Consider the following 16613-nt stretch of genomic DNA (forward strand, 5'->3'; position numbering starts at 1 on the left):
TTTTCCTCTGAGCACAGTAACCCTGGTCTCTCTGTGTGTGCTGCCTGAGCCTGTGATGATGTTTTGGAGTTAGGCCAGAGGATTACTGGGGGAAGAAATGTGCTTTTTACTCTCATTTACCATTGAGACATGGCATTTGAGGGCACATACCCTGTTAGCAGTGCAACTCACCAGTATCAGATGGAGCCGGTGGGAACTAAAACATTACTGTAGACAGCGTAGAGTTTATTTACCCCCGGAACCAAACAGGTTTATTTGAACTTTGAGAGACAAAGAGCTCGCAGCTAATTATTTGCTTCACATAAGAGCCAAGTTATTCACCCCCCTGACACTAAAATGTATATTTTTCCAACACAGACATCCAGTGCTACATGCTACCGTAATGAATCATACTGGATTTCAAATGTATAATAAGAGATTGTGTATATAGAATTGTACAATAGTTTGAATTAATAATTAAAATGTCTACTCACATGCAAACTGCAAAAGGGCATCTCGACCTAGGACGGTCCCGAAGCTGTTCTCTGCTTTACACTGGTACTTCCCATAGTCCAAGATCTCGCTTGCATTGGTAATAATTAAGTTTCCATCAATTAAGCTGTAGCGATAGTCTGCCTCGGCATCCACTTCTGTCCCATTGATATACCAACTGAAAAACATAAGAAGAGCAGGAGATTGTAATATATTTGTGAGTAATGCTATGCTAATAAGCTGTGAAAGAAGACATGCAATTAGGAGACAGACAAATATATGTCACACCTGTAAGTGGGTGGTGGATTCCCTCGTGCTTCACAGTGCATCATCACTTTCTTTTCATCAGAATCCAAAGGAAAAATAACATCGCCTGGCTCATGGATAAAAACAGGCCCGAACTCTTCACTTTCTATGAGGAAAACAAGAGATAAAGACAGGGATGATTGCACTTATCACAACATAAGCGCCACTCATTTTAACATCCAATTACAGTTTGGTTAGTGCAAGTGTGTATTTCCTACCAACCTCTATTATCTGAAACAAGAGAAGAGGAAGATATACAGCTCCATGGTGAGATATAATTACAAACAACAAAATAGACTGTATCAGTAAGTAGCTTCAAATTGTGCAGCCGACAACATGTTTGACAGGTGATGATGACACTATTGTGATATGCTGTATGACTGATCTGGTTGTTCAACATTAGGAAACTGTTCTAGTTATCCAAAGCCAGTCTAAATTTGTTTTCAATGAGAGGAATTGTACTTCTTTGTTTGTTTGTTTGTTTTCCTTATTATAGTACAGCTTACCAGCTGAGCTACTAAAGGCTGTTGTACTTCCAAAGGAGAAATAACAACTTCTTTAAAAATGTTATAGCAAATTAATTCTTAATGAATGAAAACGTGTTTTGTGAGGTCAAAGTGAACTTTACATTTTGACCACCAAATTATTTCATCCTTGAATCCAAGTTAACGTTTTTGACAAATTTGAAGGAAATCCCTCAATGCTGTCTTGAGATCAGGTGTTTGCGAGAATGGGACGGACGGACGGACGGACATCTGTAAGCCTCTCTCTCCCAGTCAATTGCTGTTGTCTATTCTAACCCCGCCCCTTTCCCATCTCTTTTCTGTGATATTTGGAGAAATATTGGAGTGGAGCAAGTCCTTTGAGGCTGATGCATCCAAATGTTTTGTAAAAACAAATTATTCGTTTGGCGTCGCTGCCAGTAAATCCCCAAAGCCTCGTGAGTGTGAAGGCACTGGCAGCAGAGAGGTGAGAGAATAAAGAGAGCAGAGACCATGGCCTAGTGAGCCCAGTGAGCCCAGTTCAACTGGTTTTGCAGCTGAAGCGGTAAGACAGAAGACAAGAGGGATAAGATTGGTTGAAGGTTTGGGTAGCTGGCTATTTAGTTTAATCAGGTGCCTTTTGTTGAAACATTTGTATACAACTTTCAAGATTGTATGAAGTCCATGCGCTCGTCAATGTCACTTTTCGTGAACTGACCAATCACAGCCTGGATGGGCCGGGACGAGGTTTACATGCTACAGCAAGCTTCCGAAATGTTGAACTCATTGTTATGCATGAATGGTCACGATTATTGAGAAGTTGGTGCTTAAAATGAACAAATTAGAGCATTTTTCTTGCACAAGAAAGGAACAAAACCTACAAAAAGTATTGGTTGTGTTTTTCAGTCCAAGTCCGTTCCTGCTGGTTGGACATGATTTACGTTTAGAAATGCCACACCTTTATGTTTAAGCTTAAAGCTATAATTCAATATCCTTCACATCTTTTGGGCTCACTGTTGTTTGCCTTGAGGTGCCAAGCAATGAGCCAACAATGATGTTAACATGAGGCTTAATACTCTGTGTCCGAGCTCTGCAGTCATATTTCTTTGCCAGGTTTGGGTTTGCCGTCTCTGTGGATTGTTTCCCACTATGGCCCAAATTCACATTTGCCATTAAAGCACATATGTTCAAACAATGGTATACAACCATGAGAGTGATCACATTAGTAAGATCACGTTAGTACATGTGTACCAACATACTATTTGTCATCTCTTCTCAAAGAAAAATTTCACCACCCTACCACTGAAAATTGGCACTTTTTTTTATTTGCCAGTGAGGAAATGTCACAACAACCCAATCTTTGCTTTTTTTGCCAGTACTCCACATTGTTTACTATCCTCCTAATAGTCTGTGGCAGGCCTCTATTTTTATAACAAGCTCTACAAGCAAAATTACAAGAAATAAACAAGCCTGTGGTAAAATAGCCTCCATTTGGGACTCAGACATTGGTACATTCTGTGAAACTACTGAAAATAGCTCTTATCTTTGGGAAAAAAATATTGTATTACTCATAGCGTGTATATCATAGCATAGTGCAGGCATTACACAAGTGTAGAACTCTGACATTCAGAACACTGTTTATCTGTCATTTATGTCACAAGGTGCAATCCGCCATCAACTGCACCATATGTCGTGTGCAAAGGGAGCGCTGAAACACTGTTGTGGTTTTTTTTGTGGCTGGAAGGGTACGATGCACTTTGGGCACAGATGAAAATAGAGTGCGACACATTATCAGGAGTTGGTAATAACCATAGCCATGAACAGTGTAGCGGTATGTGTCCATTGGAATCAGAGCACCTTCATAAAATAGTCTTTGATGGCAGAGTTTTGATGAAGGTGAATCATATAAAAACGCAGATGAATGGCGAGAGAGAGAGATCTACATACATCATGGACAACATCATGATATGTATTAAAACAGCATTGTCAGAAATGTAAATATATATGTACTAAGGCTGAGTCCTTATCGCAACGGCCCGGCTTCAAATCTGACCTGCAGCCATTTTCTGCATGTCTTCCCCTCTCCCCCTTTCATGTCTAGCTATCTTTACTATCAAACAAAGGCAAAATAAGACAAAAATAAATAAATAAATGTAAATATTACATTATATTACATGTCATTTAGCAGATGCTCTTATCCAGAGCAACTTACAGTGAACTAATTACAGGGACAGTCCCCCTGGAGCAACTCAGGGTTAAGTACCTTGCTCAGGGGCACAATGGTGGCAGCCCTGGTATTAAACTCACAGCCATCTGGTGTTGTATTTGGAAGCTGTACCACTGACTAGACCATCACGATTATAAATATATAATTCAAAGAATTTTTATAATATCGTTAGGACAAAAGAACAAACAAAATCAACAGTACAGTAGATTTCACTGTAGCCCAGTTGAGATTAACAAGTAGGTCCAAGGCATGCTTCAATGACCAAATAAATAGCTTTAGATTTAATACAATAAAAATAAAATATGCAAGGATAAAAAAGAATTGCCTCTCAACACAATATGTAAGTTGCTATTATGCAGTGTGTTACATTATGTTGCAATAACACTACTGTAAAAAGTAGCATTTGGATATTATTTATGTTTTTGCAGCAGGGAATCCTTTGAAAGCACGCTCATATAATGTCACATTTTGAAATGTTTTTCAATACCTACAGTGTGAGCGCACCTAAGCCATGATGTTTCCTGATCTAAAGTGCTCCTGTTGGTGATATAAAGCGGTTCTCATGTAAGATTTGAACTCTCCTCGGCACAAACGCGCCCACATATTGATATGCTTGCTGTTCTAGTATTTTCTGCTTGACAGTCCCTGTTAGAATTCTCTTCTGCTCCTTTAGAGTGCTTTTACTCTTTGATCTAGTTTTCTGTTAACACAGAAGTGATGCACTTATTGTAGAAGGTTTCCTATTCCTAGGTATATTGCAGCTCTGAATTTCAGACTCTGAATCTTTTGTTTCCCAGAAGAATTGTTTCTCTGTGAGTGAATTAATTTATGAAGAACATAAGCCCGGTAAACAGACATGATGATGTGGATGGTCTCAATTTTGTTTGTGATGGAACAATGCAGCAGCCGAAGATCTGACGGCATAGATATGCATACTTTTGGTTTAAAGAGACACCATTATATTCAGCATTTAGGTTTGAGTGACATTATAGTTGGAATGTATATCATCATCAGTATTGAGTACATCTCACTATTTAGGAATGATCTGATGACAAAACAGAATCATGGCTTTGTTCTCAGGGTATGTATATCTCACCAATCTTTTGACAGCAATGTACTGCTCTCTGGGGAAATAAAGAGCTTTTGGACTAATACCCTAATAATCTGTGGAGGAAAATGAAGCGATATTAGGTTGTAAACCTCGCTGTGCATATGAAGCAAAGCAATTCAGTGCTTGTAGAGGAGCACAGGTTTTCTACATTTCTTCACACAGCTTTGTCTATCCATACGGCATTCAACAATACCAGCATGCTTTACCTGACCCCGTTTAGCATGTGGAGGGGGATGGGCCGGGATGTATGATGAAATCATTTCTATTTCCAATGAAACAATAGGGTTTCAGTTTCAATGAGGAACAAGTAAAAAGGTATATCGAGGCGCAGCAGAGACTCACTAATGAAGAGACCAAGTGTCTGATGATGTCTGTGGGTCATAGACTACAGGCAATCATAAACTGCAAATAATTGTATGTCATTAAATATGATGACTTCTAGTTCCACTTTATGTTACATTTTCCAATTGACTTCTTTACCCTGAAATCGAGGGGTGAAGTGTAAACGAGGGCAACAATTCACACAATGTCCATCTGATTTGAATGCAAACACCCTCAAATTAAAGATGAAAGTTGGCACTTTTACCTCAAATTGTTGCATAAACGTCATCGTCTTTCCTGCCTGCACTGTGTTTCTGTTTTATAAATGAACCTGATCAGGTAAATAACTTACCTTGTAGTATATTGCAGAGAGACAACAACAAAAAGGCTATGGCTTCTGCGTCAGATGAAACTAACCATGGTTCAGATTGACATCAAAGAAAGTGTCTCAACATGTAAATAAATAATGTAATAATAAACTGTAATTTTCTGTTTTTTAGGACACCTAGTACTTTAATTATTGCTTAATTACTGTAGCTGTATCCACCTACAATACATCTGTGACCATTTGAAAACATTAAAGAGTTGGATGAAAGAGACATCTTTCAGTGCTTAAGGACATATGGTCTGTGTGTCTGTGTGTGTGTGTATAAAATACAAACGCATCACTTAACTTCAAGTGCCACAGCCATCTGTCAGTCACAGAGCCAAAAAAGCAATCTCCTCTGTACTTGTTGGCATCCATTTCATCCACTGAACATCAATCCAGTGCTATGGTATAATGCTCTTGTCACCACTGACTATGACCTGACATTACTCTCACCTTGGTTATAGAGACGTAAGGCATTAGCTACATAGTGATAATGCTGTCAGAAACTGTAAAAAAACCCAGAGAGATTGGGCGAACGGCAGAAATAAATGAAAAGAATGAAACAGGAAAAGAGCAAAAAGAAAAAAGAAAAAGGTTATTCCTATATTTAGCCTGTTTTTAATTTGACTAACTCATTACTCCCAATGCTTTCTGCCAAATCAGCAGCCACTTCAGATTTACATTAATGAAGCACTACAGATGCAATAACCACGATGTGATTAATCCTATATTAAAGCATCAACATGTCGATATATCCTCTAGAATTATTAAGTCAGGATGTAAGCAACTGACCCAGGTAGATTTATGACAGGGTGTTTCCATGCTGGGACATTAAATCTTCCCTTTTGACAAAGATATTCATCATATCTATAGTGTGTGTACTGACAGGAACACAGAGAGAGCTGGATATTGCCATGATCCCACCTCAATTTCACAAAGGGCACGACCCTGGCGCACTGCAGACCATGCACAGTGATGATGGATAGATGAGATTCATTTCCAGAGCAAATCTAGACAGACAGGAAGCCTGCACACATGAAGTGAGACCAGAAATGGCATACTGTTGGCAGAGAGTAGAGAGCAGAGAGCAGAGATAGCAGAGTGCCATAACACCAATCATGTTTGGAGTGTATATTTCTTCCCCAACTTTGGAGTGTCCACTCTTTTAGTTTGGTTCATTTTGGCAGGTGAGATAGATGTCATCTGGACTCAAGCGACATCTCCGAAACTGAAAGTTCAGGTCTCTGAAAATGTAATTCCGGGAGTAATAACAGGAAATTACACAAAAATGAACTCTTGGCAGAAGGAGGCAGATGCCGAGATTTTGCGTGAGCAATAACTCCTAACAAAATAAAGGAAAGACAAACCACTCTGTACAGATAATCATTTTCAGCTTCCTCTTCCAGCTTTCTTAAGTAATGAACACCACAGTGGGCAGATTATGCCAAAGAGTACAGCAGTGTTTATTATCCGTGGTTTAAGATTCAGATTAAATATATGCAGGAAGTTTAACATTTTTACTATTAGTGAGTTATTTGACTTTAATGCACAGTGTGTTTGTAAGTGTAAATGTGATCTTTAACAAATCAAAAAGCAAAACTTTTTTCCATTTTGCTTCAGACAAGAGCAAACAAACAGGAGGTTTGACCACACCATTAATTGTACCTTCACTTCTGTAGTCCTCCTGAGAGCTGAGCAGACTCAGGGCTGACAGGGGATGACTGTAGAAAGCAGGCCAGTCAGGAGTCCCCAGCCCACCACTGTGGTGTTGTCCAGGTCTGCTGCGCGAGTTGAGCACTGACGAGCTGTCTGGTTTCATTCGTAATACTGCTGCATATGATATTGGCCGTGCTGCAACAGCTCTTGCAAAGTCTGGAGGAGAAAAACAAAAATGGGAAACACAGTGAAGAGTTACATCCAATATACTGTGGTTTTATTATTGGTCGTCCTGGGAGAGGGATCCCATTTCCATTGTCCTCATCTAAATCGAAGGTATCAGGACAGAGGGTGTTGTTTTCTATACAGAATGTAAAGCCCCTTGAGAAATGTGTGATTTGCCATGTTACTGTAAATAAACCTCACTTGACTAAAGTCATGACTTTGAGTAAAATTGGTCTATTACTCAGAGGTGACAAACATTTGGCCCGAATGGAGAGAACTAATTCTGCAATTGCCTCTGTAATCTTTAGTACTATCCTCCTCTGCTATAAAGCTGATGAGCTCGAATCAGTTTCCCATACTACTCTATGAGAAATAATGTGCAACAAAATAGTTTTCTACAAGGCAGGGATCTTGCTAAAGTGAAACAAAGAGCAGAGACAGCAGGATAAAGAGCTGTCACAATTCAGAGACAGCTCTGAGAGTAGAATAGGTGGAAAAACCTAGAATGCATTTCCTGCAGTCTGCAGAAAATACACGTACTGCTGAAAAAACATGGGCATACCAACTCATACATAGTAGTATGTAAAAGACTTCTGAAGATCCACAACCAGGCAATATGGTGTAGATTTGGAGCTTTGAAGCCTCGTTGAGCCTATATTAATTCCTCTTTAAGCCTAATATCCACTTAACGGACAATCCTTTTCCAAATCACCACCAAGACACCTGTTAAAAAGAAGTTCAATTACCAATAAATACCCTCATTTATTACATGAAAATCTCTTTATTTTTCCATTTCTGGAATGATGCTCGGAGTCTTTTCCCCTTTGGCTTCCAAACAGCTAATCTTTTCCTGGAGCATCTAGCATATAGTCACCGTTAGAGGGGCCATGTACAGGCGCTTACGATGCCTTAGGTAAAAACATGCACTTCTTACGAGGTACAACAAACACTCTGAAAAGTACTGTCATCAAAGTCTCAAATTGAATAAAATGGTGTAACAGAAGGAGAGAAACAGCTTCCTTTAAAGTAAAAGAGTCACCGGAGGTTCACAATAATATCCTCTCTGAAATGTAAACTACACTTGAGGCTGTCACTTCTCATTGCCGTCACCATATTCTACTACTTACTTTTGAAGAATTCAATCCACTTTAAGTAGGGTAATGTGCCAGTGTGTTGTCTTTTATGATACTATAAATGTAACAACTCGAGATTACACACACAATTAGTCCGCCCATGACAGCTGATCATCAATACATGGTTTCCAAAGCCGCTGTACAATACAGCTTAAACAAATAGTGAAAAATCACTGATGATATAGAAGCATTTTAGTTTGGATAAAATGTTTAAAGAAAAATGCAAAAAAAATTAGAAGCTTGAAGCTCAGCAAGAGTCTAATCAGAGTTCTGCAAAGGGGGGTAGGAGTGTTTTGCGCTACATGATAAAGTATGTTATAAAAGAACTGAACAAAACTGGGAAATAATGATGTGCCCTTGGGGACTTGTCAGCTGCAAAAATACTCCTATCTACAAATGGGGCGCGAGCAATTACTGTACTACTATATGGGGAGAATCAGAATATGGAACGCCATTTGAAATTAAAGGTATTGTGAGTTTGAAAATTGATAAGCAAAGCAATTAGTAGTTGGTTGGCACTCAGTTAAATCATTTATCTTGGTGAGACTCAGCTGGATTGAGCTGTCAACTATTTCCTGCTGCTGATGCCCATGGTTGGCTAAACAATGCAGCGCCTTCCACTATTTCCTTCGACAGCTGGGAAAGTTAAATTAAAAAAGAAAAATTCGCTTCAGGTAGTAATACAAAATGTATCAGTAAGACTAACTCCTTCTTTGTTTTAGCCCGTTGGGTGAAAGCCACATTAATCATAACATGTTGCTGTATCAGCACATTTGTGATGTCTAAAACACTGTACATTTCACAAGCCGTCTGTCTGTCCTGTGACTGTTCATCAGATGGACTTGACACTTGGCGGGTGTATTGCTCTGGACACAAGGAAGTTCAGTTAAGGTTGTTTGGATGAGCGGTTCTCAAGAAAGCTGCAATCAGCAATACTGAGTCCAAGCTATCGGCCCGTTCCCAACAGGCACGTTTGGAACGGGCACTGTACTCAGAGTTCAAGTGCCAACTCGCTTCCGTCTCTGCGGTGGATTCTGGATTTTGCAGGAAATGGGGGCGGTAACACTATGTTCATTTACCAATACTGAGAAGTTTGGCTATGTGCATCAACAAGGAATGAATGATAAATCATGGTAAATGAAAGTTTAATTGTTAACTATTTATTTTCCCCCATATTTAAAGACATACTTTTCAAGGGCTGCCATGCACATCTGGCTTGTGGGGCTCGCACACTAATCATCCTGTTTCCCACACTGAAAATGTGAGAAGCAGCAGATTGGACATTAGTCAGTTTGTTGCACATGTGCACAGTACATGTGACGGACAGCACAACCCAGGATCTCTCTGACAAGTGCAGTCTGGTTGACAAAAGCAGTGAGAGATGACAGGGTAACAGCTTTTTATAAAATAAATGTATCCTGCTAAAAGATGACAGCTGCACTGCCTTTATTTAGCCAATGTTCAAAATACAGTCAGGACAAAAAGGCTCATTTCATTTTTGTAATTGAATGGTTGCCCCCTGAATCAAAGTCACATTGATACCTGGAGATTCCCAGCAATACTGGACAAGAAGAAGTGAATCACACAGTGGAGGATCTCACAAAAAAACTGGAAATAACACACAAGTAAGCAAGTTCTTCTCCCTACAGCGTTACAGCAACCTCTCTGCATTCATGATGGTTGCGTATGGCTTTGCTAATGAAAACACTCTAAATTAAAAGCATTAGAGTGTGCACTCAAAAGATGTACGTTTAAATCATGAGGGGATCTTGAAGAAAAAATATAGAACTTTAAGTGGCAGCGGCCTGTCAGTTCCTGTTGTGGATAAATAAATACATACAATTATTTGGAAGTCTTTGTTTATAAATCATAGGAGTATATTCTGTCAGCAAGAGCCTATACATTTTGCATATTTTTCTGTCTATAAGTGCAAGTTATAAAGGTCCATTCTCTTTTCCCCAGGAAATTAAGGTTCCATACTGGGGCTAAACCCTGATAAATACAGCATATTGAAAAAATCTCTTTTGTTTGTTTGACTACTGAAGCCGACAGGCACTTGCTCTTGTCAGCTGTCACCTTCATCTGATAAAAGCAATGACCCTTGCAGATCCCACTGATCCCTATCTTTCAGCCGGTGCGAAATCAGAAACACTCATTGTTGTCGAAAGGGCTGCACCTGCCACATTTTAGGGAGCTCTAGAGCAATGCCATTGGTGATCGTTTCAAGTCTTAAAAGCACCCTTCATGATAGCATCACCAAAGAAGACAAGGGCCATTTTATACTTATCAAAGAACAAAAAGCCAAATGTTCCTCTTACCTTGTCCCTATTATCATGTTAGACTGTGGGTTTACTTTAATCAAGATGACCTCTTGGTATACTATAGAAATCCAGCAATAGATAAAAGAGGAGACTTATATGGCTTGGAGACAAGGGACATGCAAACTAACTAACAACAGAGGCTAAGGGAAGATGACATGTTTTAAGTGGACAGAGGGGAGACCTTGGGAAACAGTGAGAAACTCATCTACTTGTAAAAGGTCATTGGGTCGGCAAAGCACTGGAGACAACGTGCGAGTCTTGGGCTTTTCTGCAGCAAATGGGCGACCAGAGTGTGAAACCTTAATAAGAATAACATACAGTAAGTAGGTGAGACGCTCATGGGGACTCAAGTAGATGGACATGATTATCCATAGCCTGTAAGATTAATGAAGACCTTCACAGGGAGATTATATTGACTGAAGCTGATTATGCTTGAGACCATTTATTCAGCGGAATATCATTACTGATAGAACAATCCATACATCATATGCAACCTCACCTCACCTCCTATCACAGCTGACTACATATAAACCCTGTCTTTTTGTCCTGATCCTTGGCGTACTATGGAGATTGTTTGATTTGCTTCAACCTTGCCAGGGTAACGATGAAGCCGCAGCGATGTTATATGATGTATGATATTATGTATGATATTATGTAGAGCTGCAGATAACGAATATGTTCACTACCGATTAATCGTTTAATCTATAAAATGTCAGAAAATTGTGAAAAATGTCCATCCCGTGTTTCTCACAGTCCAAGGTGATGATTTTAAATGATTTTGTTTTATGTAAGGTGTATGTTGGAGGTACACATGATTCTACAGTTACATGATGCAAAATCAGATGTCCCACATGTTTTATTATGTATCAAAAATAATAAGCAAATGACAAAAACCTTTGTACTTTGCTTCAGGCTATGTGGCACAATATATAGCAACCTCACAAACGGGCTCATTGTATGTACTTGTGTACAATGAAATGCCAAATTCAAAATCCCTGGGTACTCATTATAGTGTTGATCACTGTAACCACCAAAGAAGCTTTACTGCCAAGACTTGAATGTTGAGCCCAACTTCTCATGCTTACAGAACTCAACAATGCCTTTCTTTTTCATTTCATTTCCCGGGCTCAAGTTGTGAGTGTGAGAGAGGCTGTCACAACTCAGATCCTCCTGCCAGTTGGAGAAAGTCCATTAGTTCCTGATGGTGGGACCCACAAATAGATCTCAAAGTTTGTGTTTTTGTACACAAAAAGAAAATAACCTGAAGAGTTGCAACTTCTCATTATTGTTTAAGGCATTGATTGTGTCATGTGAGTTACTGGGATGTTGGGCCATTGGGAATTGGAGTTAACCTCTAATCCTTGAGACACTTTTAACAAAGCTGTATTTTAATGTGTATTTATCAAGGAATAAAATCACAGCAATATATTCATTGCATGGTCCAGCACCGTGTAGTGCATGCAAATACTCATCCATTTCCCTATACGCAACCATATTTCTAGTGCACGACTCTTTTGCCCTTGGTGAAAATGACTTCATGCATCACTTATACAGCACTACACATCTATATTCCCTGCAACCCACTTTTAATATTGAGATACCTCAGAGTTAGCTAAGGAACAGTTGAATTACCATTCCACACTTAACACTCCAAGCTACATTGTATTTCAATCAGAGGCAGACTGGGGGGAGGAAAGAAATGGCCCCAGACATCATGCCTGCACAGCCCACTTTTAAACATGAGAGACATCTAATTGTGCTGCCCTCTTTGCTACTGTGTGATTTAAATATCTATGGAATGAATAAGGGCTGGACAGTGGAGACAGGTACAGGGGAAAATAAAAAAGAACCGTCTATTGTCTTCAATCAATCAAATGTTATTTATAAAGTCCCATAGCACAAATTACACATTTGCCTCAACAATTTGGTTTTACAATATGTACAGCATACGACACCGTCTGTGCTTAGACTCCCCAAATATCTTCAAAGTGAGCATTTTCAGAACATTCAGAGAGAACAGCAGGTCAATACTGCGTTACCCAAGCCATCATGTCAAAAGTATCATAATAGACAAAGACTTCATTACACCCCTGGGAGTGGCTGCTCATTGCTCCTGCTGCTGAACATATTGAAAACCAGTTTGAAGTGCGGCACTCTCACTAAAATGTGACATATTTCTGACAGTTGTGATCTCAGCATACTCGGCTCAAAGCGCTGTTTTGACGAAAGTGGAAAACCACAACTTTTATAGATTTTCTTTCTTACCTGTGGCCCAACATTAGAAGTGATTGTTGTGTAAAAAAACAACCCTCCCTCAAAAACAGAACCCATTGACTTATCTTTCAACATTGTGGCGGCTTCAACATTAAACATGTTTGTTCTTTCTTTTGTTTCACAATTTAAATATCAATAGTACCACGATGGTGTCAGTGCTGCAGACAGAATGTGCAACACTTATTTGACTGATGTGATTTCACTTATTGATAAGGCAACGCTCAGCTGTTAATAGGTGGATGGATGATGATACAACGATACAGGAAATACAAGTTCCTTCAGGAGATCTGATAAAAGTCCACTGAGAATCATCCCTCTAAAACAACCAAACAGGAAAGAGCTCAGAAACTTTCTCCCAATGCCAAAGAAAAAAGACAGCTAAAACAAGTAAAGAGCTGTCATTACTTGTTATAAGACAACAAAAGGCCTGAGGACGATACGGATGTATGGTGTGAATCTCCTTTTTGCATATTAAATCTGATTGTCTACACACTATGTTCTATCTCTTAGCTATCTCATTCAAGAAAAATAAAAGACTTTATAAAGGAAAACTGCAGACCAGAATTGTATGAATGGAACTATTGTGATCACCAGCGTGGACCACATCACAATGCATTTATCTCTATGTGAATGTGCTGCATTTTCCATCAAACTAAAATGAAATTATTGCACCAGAATTGATTTATTATATGCATTTGTCTATGTACTTGGAAACAGCAGACAAACTGGGCCACCATATTAAACCGGGTAATCTTGGTCATGCAAATGCAGTTTGCTAATGTGAAAACAGTGCAACTATAATGTAATGGTTCATTCAATGGAAATAATTTTGTGACCTCATCATTGCTAAAAAAAAAAAAAAAAGAAAGAAAGATGAATGACTTGCAGTTCAACAATTTGCATAATATCATATTTGACTCAAGGTAAAAACAGGAACAGCACTCTACTTTCCTTTCCTGTAATGCCATTCAGATACACAGTGTACTAAGTAGGATTAGGGACGTGCGGTCAGGGGAGGCAGTCATGAAAAGTAAAAAAAACAAATAACAATCAAATTAATATAAATGTATATTTTTCCACTGGTCTGTGCTATAAACTGCATTATCTGTACGATTCCAATAATTTTGATCATTGTTATAGTCAAAATCGATGAATTTGCGTATTCTCTGTTCAGATACAGGAGAGATGCGAGCTGAGGCAGCGACGAGCTGAGCCTCCCTTCGGATTGCTCAATCCCTTGCAAACTAGATTGAGCACATGCATTTGGCGCGTGCCTGTTGCTATGTCTCTGTATGTCGCCAATATAATGTTTACAGACACTTTCATTATGAGTCCTGACTTTCCATAGTCCAGTTAATGTATGTAATGTATGTGTGTAACATATTTAGTCTTGCTGATGTGACATAAAACCACAGTGTAAAAACACCAGGTGAGGCAGACAGTACTCTGCCACACTGAAGAGGGCGCATGTGAGCCCACAGGTATTTGTAGCTGCTGTTCTTCTACGCAGAGACGGTAGTGCCAACAAGCTACTGCTAGCTAACGTCAGTCAGCTGCACTGTAGCACCGTTTAGTTTAGTTTCTCCGACTGACGGCCAAAAATGGAAGATTTTACAAGTAAAGGTAAGACCACAATTTTATTGAAAATGTGATCTGACTAAGAGAAAACAATCCAATATTTAAATTAAAAACTACATTTTGACCTTAAATAAAATTTTAATTTGTTAATAGTGCAGTGAATGAATCAAAGAATCAGACTAAAAACGTTATGGAGGGTGCAGAGCAAATACATGTACCTCTCTGAGCCGCTATAAATGTAACGTTCCTTTTTGGCCAAATATGTACCTTACCTGTGTGTGTGTGTGTGTGTGTGTGTGTGTGTGTGTGTGTGTGTGTGTGTGTGTGTGTGTGCGTGTGTGTGTGTGTGTGTGTATAAAGAATGATGATATGAGATGTGAAAAATAACCAGTAAATAGTGAATAAGCTACTCAGTTGGGTTCATATATTTGTAAATCTGACTCTGAAAGAGTCAGTGACTCCCCAGCCATGAACCTCACCGCATGAACCTCACCGCATTTCACTGCGCAGGAGGCTGATTTCATGAGCTTGTATTAAGTTTGTCTGAAACTTTTCGGTTCCAGGAAATCGAGATATTTTTTATCTCTGATGGCTGAAATGGCAATTTTGGGGACAAAAGTCGACATGGTCACATAATTCTCTCAAAACGAGTGTGGAATATAAAGGTGGAAAAATCAATGCCATAAAAAAGCCCTATAAAGCTTGTGAGAAGAAGCTTACCTATTGTGCTGACAGGCAATTATTTTGCAAAGCAGTAAGAGAAGAGGAGTCATTGTAGTAACAGAGGGCTGAGATACCTATAATGAACAAGCGGAGCGAATTCTGTCAACTTTATGCACCCAAGGTACCACATAACCAAATCCTGAGATCAAAAATCAATGGACAGAACTAACTCAACTGAAACAAATGAACTGCACAAGCCACTAAGTCCCTTTAGAAACTTAATAAACTGGTTTAGGTCTTGATAACCTCTAGCTTTTCTGCAATGGCTTCTATAATGATTACTGTAGTTCATATAGTAAAAAACCAGTACAGTACATGTTCTTATTCTATGTTCTATGTTTCTATACTGTTTTTAAAGGTATCACAGTAAGAATTATAAAGTTCAAGTTACTATTACTACTCTAAAAAGTACTTTTTTTACGATACATGCAATAACATGAATAATAATTGTTAGTAAGTGAGTTAAGGTTGGAATAAGGGCAGGATAGAGTTGGGGTGAGGTCAACAATATGGTTTGGTTGTCCAATGCTAATACATTTCAGAGTTTAATAGCAACACTAAACTCTCCGCATTGTGTTCCCAGCAAACATTAGTAATAGATAGAGATTATACAATACTGATAGTACCATTAATACTTTACAGTACTGTGGCTCTATTCATTGTTGTCTGTTGATTTTCCATTCAGTTTTCCCATTTCTATGTTCATAGTGTTTGCAACAACAACAGCACCTACAGTACTGTAGTAGCCTTAGAATTTTATTTCCCCCTAGCATACCTTGATCTGCTTCAAGGACCACACAGGACGCACACGTTGAATTGTCAGTACTGCAATTTACTTAAAGTAACAATCCTGCAGATCTCCGTTTCATTCTCTTTGGCGGCACCTATGGCGATAAGCGGTAACTGCATGTAATGTCAATTTCCAGGGAATATCGCTACAGATACCCATTTTTGATAGTATTACTTTAAGAGTGCTAATATCCACCACACGTTCTTGTTCTCTGCTGTATCTCTGAAGCCAGATGAGCCTCACAAGTAACATGACATAATCAGGCTTGATTAAGCCTTTTCTTTGGTTATTTAAGTTTATTGTTTTGTCAGCGAGCTACATTGCTGGTGAAATCCTCACGTAGCCTCACCATTTCTCTTACACATCCCCACGCTTCTCTTGAATCACTTTCACAAACTCCTTGGGGAGCGAGATTTAGAGATAAAATGCTTACGATTAGACTACAACAACATTCTAAGTGATTATGCAAACAAAACCACAGGCCTGTCTTCCCTTTAGCGTACGTTTAGAGAAGAGAATGTACACAGGACAATATGCATCATACAATAGTGCTGAATTGGCTTTCACACTGGCAGCCTTCATACAAGTGGCTAACTCTATCTCTCACTATAGAAGCCTTACACAG

The 16613-nt window shown here is 39.1% G+C and overlaps 1 protein-coding gene across 2 annotated transcripts in view; it reads right to left on the reverse strand.

Moving 5' to 3' along the window:
• cntn5 (contactin 5) overlaps nt 1-16613 on the reverse strand; it is a 111342-nt gene that overhangs the window by 58497 nt on the left and 36232 nt on the right. For both annotated transcript variants that reach the window (XM_029447059.1, XM_029447058.1), the window contains exons 3-5: nt 6954-7160; nt 760-883; nt 474-649 (exon numbers count right to left, since the gene is read on the reverse strand). In XM_029447059.1, the coding sequence (XP_029302919.1) occupies nt 474-649; nt 760-883; nt 6954-7160 (507 nt within the window). The remainder of the gene's footprint in view (nt 1-473; nt 650-759; nt 884-6953; nt 7161-16613) is intronic.

Source organism: Cottoperca gobio, chromosome 13 (assembly GCF_900634415.1).
Source record: "Cottoperca gobio chromosome 13, fCotGob3.1, whole genome shotgun sequence".
In the NCBI taxonomy this organism is placed as follows: Eukaryota; Metazoa; Chordata; class Actinopteri; order Perciformes; family Bovichtidae; genus Cottoperca; species Cottoperca gobio.